General features: G+C 45.0%; 1 protein-coding gene across 1 annotated transcript; it reads left to right on the plus strand.

The window, feature by feature from the left end:
• Positions 1–353: 353 nt before the first annotated feature.
• On the plus strand, positions 354–7,547 carry LOC115074872 (cocaine- and amphetamine-regulated transcript protein-like). Its single transcript, XM_029574818.1, has 3 exons — positions 354–488; positions 1,130–1,207; positions 7,440–7,547. Exons 1-3 carry the CDS (start codon positions 354–356, stop codon positions 7,545–7,547), a joined length of 321 nt encoding a protein of 106 aa, XP_029430678.1.
• Positions 7,548–8,128: the final 581 nt, after the last annotated feature.

Consider the following 8,128-nt stretch of genomic DNA (forward strand, 5'->3'; position numbering starts at 1 on the left):
CCATTAGAGCCACAAGTGTGAATTCCTATTCTGATTTTCATTCCGACAGAGGAATTGGGAAGGGTTGGGCTAGTCTTGACTGCACATCTCTAGAGGTCCCAGAATGTCAATAATGATCGGCGGCGTTGCTTCTCATTGGAAGGTTGAGCTGTTTTTACACTTTAACTGCAAATCTGCCTCTCTCTCTCAAAAAAGAGATCTGAGATCATGAAGCAGGCGGGGCTGACTGTTTATAAAAGCAACATCTGCGGAAAAGGCAGCGAACAAACCCGGAGCATGCCTTGTGCTTGATCTTCTCAAAGCCAAAAGGAGCTTCAGCCCCCTCCCATCAACGCCGAGAACCGTTCAGCACCATGGAGAGCTCAGCCCTTCTCTTTAAGCTGCTCTGCGCCAGCCTGCTGCTCTCCTCCTTGTGCAGTGGCCAGTCTTCAAGGGAAATGTCTTCCGAAGATTTCAAGAAATCGCCATCCTCTGCTGAGAGAGAGCTGGTCAGTCACCTCCTATTATTTTAGCAAGCACTGTTATGTGTTGCAAGGACTCGGAAATTTCAGAAGGTGATGAGTGGCTGTTTCTCTGGGGCTGTGGTCTGGGTTTGGTGAGGGTTAGATTGCCCGAAGGGTACCTGCAGAATTCATTGCTCGTTATTCTGCAAGTAGTTAGAAATGCAAACCGAGCGCGATTTTCCTTTTCTGCTTTGGAAATAGACTGAGGAGGGTCTCTTCAGCTAGGGATGCAGACTTCCTCTCACTGAATTTGGATAAATGAAACGTGTAGGCAAATAAACTTAAACAGTGACAGGAAGCTTGAGGGTTAGTCTTCAGTAGAATCTCAACTTAGTGCTTGGCTTGGGAGAGGCTGATATGTATAGCATTTATATTTACAAACGCTGTCCGTCTAAACTCATATCCGTCTAAACTCAAGAAGTTATGACAGTTTATTACAGGAGTTCTCTATATGTACAACTCCTCTATCTTTGCATTTAGCTTTGACTCATCTAAGCAGAGAGGCTTCTGAAGTCTGTCCTTCTTGTGACTTTCTAAGAGTAACGGTGCTGTAGGAGTTAAACGATCTTGTCCTCTTTTTTTTTTTTTTTTTGTTCCCTCACTCCCCACTCCTCCGTTTCCCCCAGGTGGAGGCTATGGAGGAGCTCCTAGGTAAATTCCAGAGCAAGTATCCAAGTTACCAGAAGAAAGCCCAGATCCCACTGGTGAGTACGGCCAATAGTTTTCCTTTCTAGATAAATCTGTGCTATTGAATTCAACATCTCCTCTTCGTTCGTAAAATCTCGCCTTTTGTAGACGTCTGCAGTTCCACATTATTATAATGATCTTCTTATCGTACTCCTTACGCCTTATTCGATCCAACTTTTGGATCTCCAACACAGCAGAGTAGTGGAGCAAGGTCATAAAAACACATTTTAGAAGAACTTTTCCTCCGATTGGATGGGGGAGGGGGGGGGGGAAGATGGCTGATAATGTATTCAGTTACTACTATTACCACACTTAAATCAAGATGATGCCTCTCTGGAGAAGGGTAAGTACAGTATTACAGTCGAGCAGACTTAGAAGCACTGAATAAAGCTCTGCAAACCTCCAAAAATAAAATTAGAGGTTGCAGCACTAATTAAGAAGGTGCTGCTTATTAAGGAGCGTCAGCAGTTAAATCCTCTGCCGCTGGTATTCAGACACATGGATCATACCTGATCCGTTGTTCTAAATAAAAGATGCATTTCTACCAGATTAAATCGATCCCATGCTCTAGGAAATAATCAAATCATCATTTTTATTTTTTTAGTATAATGAACCAGAACATGACTTTTAATAAGAAAGACTTTTGACGTCACTTGAGGGACTCTGCTCTACAGGAGTTGCAAATGAGTATTTCCCTGAGCCTAGAAAACGTCTTGAGCAGTGAATAAAAAGGGGCTTTTCCGTGCGGTCTTACAAACGTCATTAATGTGGTCAGAATATTCTCTTTAAATGTGAGGTGAAAGGATAATAAAAACCCGTGGTAGTTCAGCTCTGCAGTCATGCTCGGAAAATGTCCGATTCGTAAGCTGGAACATTTTTATGATAAATTCCCCGCCCCCACCTCAGGCTACCTAGAAAGTTGCCAGCAAAGAATGAAACCAAAAAGACTGTGAGCTTGATTAAAACTTTCAGGACCTTAAATACCCTCCTATCAGTTTCTAGTGACTGATAATAATCATTTCTTTTTTTAAAATCTCATTTGCAGGTAGGTTAAGTTTACTTTTTCTTTCTTGAAGTTACTTTTTCTTTAATTATTTTGTCAATGTGCCTACAAACCCCCCCCCCCCCGCTATTTGGAACAGACCTGAACTACCTTATAAAATCCTCCCTTTGAACAAACAGGTGGCTGTAGTGTCGGCTGAGGGAGAGCTGCAGCGTTTATCATTATCAAAATAACAGATTGAATGAACAGCGCGTTTTCCCTCCAACCTGGCAATCCCTGGAACAGAATCAAGACGGTAATTTTAGAACAGCCTGCGTCTGGCTGAAACTGGCGTGTAGAGAGTACAAGCAGGCTTTAGTGAGCCTGAATCTTCAGAGCGGATTTAGGCGCATAAGTCTGCTGCGCCTAAATGGTTTCTCCACCCCCGATTCCGCTCTCCCCCCTTCCCTTCCCTAAAGCCCATTAATGCACATAATAGTGGATTTTATGCACTTTTGAAAATTCAGCCACTAATGCTTAGCAAATAAATTCAAACAATTTAACATAACTGGACAACGAAACGATTAAGAGTCTGTCCTTTGTGACTTTTTTATATTGGACTGTGGGTTGGGTTTTTTTTTATGTGTTTAAAAAGTGTTCAGAAAATATAATTATGTCTGTATGAGATTCTTACAATCCCATGATCCAGAAACCCAAAAACAGTCAGGAATCAGGCAGACACACCTCATAATTCTTCCCATTCTCTGATCTACTGGGCACCTACACAGATTTTGACATTCATTTATTTATAAATCCTTGATTCCTTCCCCTTCACCCGAAGACATCAAAGGGAGGCACAATTCTAAAAGCAAATTAAAACAAAATTAATATTTACTCAAGAAATAATCTAACCTTCTAGATACACACAACCAAATCTACAGTTCCCTAACTGCACACCTATATTTTCAGGCTACCTACCAAGTAAGCAGTCATGCCACTAAAAATACTTAATTTAAAAACCATACTTAGGTCAATTTCCTGAATCTCAAATGATTCAGTTCAGCCCTTACCTCAAAGAGCAATTTGTTGGACAGTGTTGGACCATAGCAACTGAAGGCTGTATATGTACCATGGGTGACTGACAATCAAAACTCAGACAGAGCAGCCCCATAAAGATTGAAGGGAATACAGCAATGCCTGAACAGGTTCATAACTAGTTACATATTCAAGAAGACCCTGGGGCACATAGAATATCAGTGTGAACACTTTAAACTGAATCCCAACCTTCACTGGTAACCAAAGGAGCTTGCATAGGATAGGAGTAGTGTGGTCATACTTCCTAGCCCCTACTAACAGTTTGGGAGCCATGTTGTTGTATCTGTGGACCTTTGGACTGGGGTGAGATTGGCTCTACCTATAGGGAGGAGCCCTGTAGGTTCTTACCACCAGCAGGTAGACCCAGGCAAAGCAGAGACTGGTCTAGAGCTTCACCTTTATCAGCCCATGTTCCCTCGGATTGAGCTTTTGGGATCAGTGCTATGCAGCCAGTTTGGGGACAGCGGTGGCCAGCTAGAGCATGCCAGCCATGAAAGTGGGAGCGATGATGGCTCACGGGGACAACCCATGAGCCAAATGCAAAAGCCCTCTCCCTCTTAAGCCTCCTCCATGAGGGTTTGGGTTTCATTGGGTACTGCTGGTGGAAGTCCTTCAGTAGATTGGGATCCAGTATGTTGGATGATGGCTCCCATGAGTTTTCCTCTGGGTCATAGTTCTTCCATGAGATCTGGTATTCAATTTTTTTGCATCTTCAGTGGGAGTCCAGGATTTCTTGGAAGTCATATACCTGGTTTTCCTTAGAGATAATCTTTTGGGGTTCAGGTGGCACTCTGGTGGTACACATTGTGAATTTTTAATGTATGTGGTAGCTTCAACTGGTAGGTGACAGGACCAATTTGTCGTGTCACTGGGAATGGTCCTATGAAGCGTGGGGCCAATCGCAAGGAGGGAAGCCACAGGCATAAGTGTCTGGTGCTTAGCCAAACTTTATCACCTATCTTGAACTGGGGAACTGACCTCCTTAGGGCATCAGCAGTTCTCTTAGCTCACGTAGCGGCCTTTTCAATTAGCTGATTGACTTGAACCCACAGGTCATGTAATTCTTGGGCCAAAGGTTGACCTGTAGGTGAAGGGACTGTCATGGTCAGTTGTAACGGTAGGCAGGATTGTTTTCCATAAAGAATTTGGAAAGGGGAAGAGCCAGTGGCTGCATTAATGTGATTGTTTCCCCCAGATCCTGAATCTATGAAGGCCTGGGTAGAGAAGCAAGTCGGGCCCAGTTGCAGAGTAACTGGCAGTAGAAGTTGGGGAGCAGGAACTGTGAGGTCTAGGGACATCGCCCCAAGTGACCCTAGACATTTAAGTTTCCCACCTTCTCGGGGCAGTAAGCCAGGAGATGGCTCCAAGCTGTGCAGTAGAGGCAGAGGCCCTATTGCCTGCGACAGGGCCTCTCTTTGGGGGCAAGGTGGCAGCGGCTCAATTGCATTAGTTCTTCTGGTGCTGGAGAGACCAACTGTGAGGCATTGGAAGTGTGTTGCCAAGGTGACGCTTCTGCGTACTGGATGGAGCTCATGGGCCCTTTCCTGTAGATGGTCTATCTTGTCAGATAGGGCAATGAGAGCCTCCAACAAGGCAGGGAGCACCCGGTCAGCAAGCTCATCTTTAATTTTCCCCAAAGAGGCCTACCATGAAGATGGCAACTGAGCTGTCCTCTCCCCAATTAATGTATAGGTCGAGGTTCTGAACTCCACAGATTACTTACCTAAGGTATGGGATGCCTGGCGAAAATTAAGTAGATCTAAAGCAATTAGGTTGCTCCACCTGGCTCCTCGAAATCATAGCAGAATTGTTCCAGGAACCATTGGAGGTCGAGCAGGATGGATTCCCCTCGTTCCCAGAGAGGGGAGGCCCAGGCCAGCACTGCCTTATCCAGCAGTGTCTTGGCTTGGTCATTGGGGAACACTGGAGCTTGCAGCTAGAAGTGCATTCTGCACTGATTGAGGAATCCCCACCACTACTTGGGATCCCCTGCATTCTGGAGTAGGGCCAGCAGCTAAGGAAGAGGCCAACTGGGTGCTGGTGGTTGTGGTGCCACAGGTACAGGCAGTGGCAGTGCCGAAGGTGAAGTCAGGGCATCCAGGCAGGTAGTGAGGTGATCCATGACCACAGCAAGGAGCTCCAAGGCACCTTTTTGACCTTGCAGTGTGTAAGCCACCAGGGATGGCTTGGAGCAAGAACAAGTCTGCTAAGTACATGGCCTCAGCAAACTGTTGTATCTGTGAACCATTGGACTGGAATGAGATTGGCTCTTCCTGAAGGGAAGATCCCTGCAGGTTCTCACTGCCAGCAGGCGGACCCAGCTGAAGCAGAGTCTGGTCTGGAGCTTCAACTTTACTAGCCTATGTTCCCCTTGGGTTGAGCCTTTGGATGTCAGCTTTAGGTGAGGATCTCTGCTGAGGACAAGGGACATGGTCAAGGCCAGGCTAAGGTCATAGGAAATAGTAAAGTGCATCGAGAGTCCAGGCAAATGTCAAAAACTGTAAATCTGTCAAAAGGAAAGAAAGAGGAACGGATAGGGTTGAAGCAGGCTGGGCAGACGGAGGCAGGAACAGGCTGGATAGATGAAGACTGGAATAGGCTGGACTACACTACAGAACATAGGAGGACCTGTTGCTGAGTCAGAGTACATCAAGGGAGCTGCCCTTTTATAGAGTGAAGAGGATGATGTCATCAGTAAGGGATGTGGGGACTTTCCCGCCATGGATCCTTTAAGAAGCCTGACATCGGGCGTGCACATGCCTAAGGGTCAAGGCAGGAGCTGGTGAATTTCGGCGGAATTCTTTTTTTTTTTTAATTTAAATTTAATTAATTTTATTAATTTCGGCGGAATTCTGCCGCAAGAAAGGTCAGCTGTGTCCCATCACATTGGGGACAGCGGTGGCTGGCCAGAGCATGCCAGCCACAAAGATGAGGGTGACGGCTCGTGAGCTGCCCTGTGAGCCGTCAAATGCAACACATGCTTTGAAGAAGTTGTAATTGTTTAAAAATATTCTCTGTCAGCCCATGATGTAATGAATTACAATAATCATCAGTTCTACATAGGATAGAAGAACGGATCACCCTTGCCAAGTCTGCAGGGCATAGGCAAGCTTGCAGCTGTCTTATCTGTCTCAGGCAATAGAAAAAAGCTTGCACTACCAATGAAATTTAGGGACTCATAATGAACTTGTTATCTAGTTTCACCCCCAAGCTAGTCACTGTGCCTTTTAATTGGATCCTTAGACCACATATCTCAGGGTGTACTGGGAGTCGATTAAGTACCAACCACGTCTGACCCAATCAGTCAGAGTCTGCTCTCAGACCCATATTTACATTCCTAATTTCGACAGCCTGGTCAGTGCCTGTAATGCAGATTATGGTGTTGGCCAGAAGACTGCATGTACTCAGCATTACAGATTCAGGGGGAAGGAAACAACCCTTCCCATCCAGCTAAATATTTCTCCAATGCGATATCCTGTTTATTAATCTAAAAGAAACAGCTGCATTACCGTCCTTTCCTTTTGTTATCTGTTTGTAAGAAAGTAATGGCCAGAACTTGTCTCAGCAGAGATTTACTTGCCCTAGGCACAAACGGCCAGGGCAAGGGTTTTAGGTGTCCTAGGCAAACCTTCAATTTTGCATCTCACTCCTTTCAGAACTGCCTATTGGTGCCAGCGCTGGTCCAGCATTCACCTCTCATTCTCCTCTTACCCTCTGCTAAGTCCTGCATCCCCCCCTCCCTTTGCCCCTGCCCACCATGCCCAGAATCCTCTCTTCTTCTCCCACCCGGCATCCTCCTCTTTCTCCACTCCTTGCTCATCACCACAATTCCTTTGCCCCCTCCTTTTTGCCCTTGACCAGCATTCACTCCTCCCTCACCCGCCTAACACCTTCTCTTGACAACTCCCACACCCACCCAGCTTCCTCTGTCTCCACAACCCCCCCCCCCTCCCCAATCCACTTAGCATCCCCCCCCTATGATGTAAAAGTGGGTATATAGCAAGTTTCCAGGGCTTTTGCCATCCCCCAAATTTTGCTGGCCTGGGTGACCACTTCGGTGGCTTAATGGAAGAACCGGCCCTGCACACAGCATCCTTCATTTGAATACATTTAACTTAAAAATGTTTTTTTTTGCTTTATCCTTCACATGTTCTTCTTTTGTGTTTTCTCAGTGTGATCTTGGGGAGAGGTGCGCAGTGAAGAAGGGGCCCAGGATTGGTAAACTCTGCGATTGCTCTCGAGGATCCATCTGTAACTCCTTCCTGCTCAAATGCATCTGAGTCTAGGGCCCCTCTGCCAGAAGCCCCCTCTGCTTCTAGATTCCAGAGAGAAGTCCAGATCTGAATAAATTGTGTCTGATTAGAACTGGCTATCTTTATGTTTGATCCCAAAACATGTTTGGACTCCAGAGCTTCCATTCATGTATTCAGCTTTTTTTTTTTTTTTTTTGTCCACATAGACACACAATGAGAAAAGTCCGTTAGTACTTAATTAATAGGTATCTGGGATTCCCTTAAGTGTTGCTTGAATTTCGATGCCCTCAAGAATATACTGTATGACTCATCTTGATTTTGCATTTTCAATAAACCAGTGTGCTTTCTGATGTTTTGTTATTTTATTTTCCTTGCACTGTTATTAAATTCTTTTCTGTATGAATATTGTTTTCTTCGAAATTTATAGCATAATCCATGTAAGTTAAAATCAAATAAGATACAAAAAAAAAAAAAGAGACCTTGAAAAATATTTTTGGAAATAATCATTTAGACTAGTTTTATAGTTTTAAAATAGGAACTGATAGACCATGTATTGAAAGATTCTCCACCGCTGTAAGCCCTCTCTCCCCTATTCCCAGACCCAGTCT

The sequence above is a fragment of the Rhinatrema bivittatum genome, chromosome 13 (assembly GCF_901001135.1).
Source record: "Rhinatrema bivittatum chromosome 13, aRhiBiv1.1, whole genome shotgun sequence".
Taxonomy (NCBI): Eukaryota; Metazoa; Chordata; class Amphibia; order Gymnophiona; family Rhinatrematidae; genus Rhinatrema; species Rhinatrema bivittatum.

What these genes read in the sequence shown, in the direction of transcription:
- LOC115074872 (XM_029574818.1), top strand. Translation starts at nt 354, where the DNA reads ATGGAGAGCTCAGCCCTTCTCTTTAAGCTGCTCTGCGCCAGCCTGCTG. An exon ending in CCTCTGCTGAGAGAGAGCTG is followed by an intron (nt 489 to 1,129) that starts GTCAGTCACCTC and finishes CGTTTCCCCCAG; the next exon opens with GTGGAGGCTATGGAGGAGCT. An exon ending in AGAAAGCCCAGATCCCACTG is followed by an intron (nt 1,208 to 7,439) that starts GTGAGTACGGCC and finishes GTGTTTTCTCAG; the next exon opens with TGTGATCTTGGGGAGAGGTG.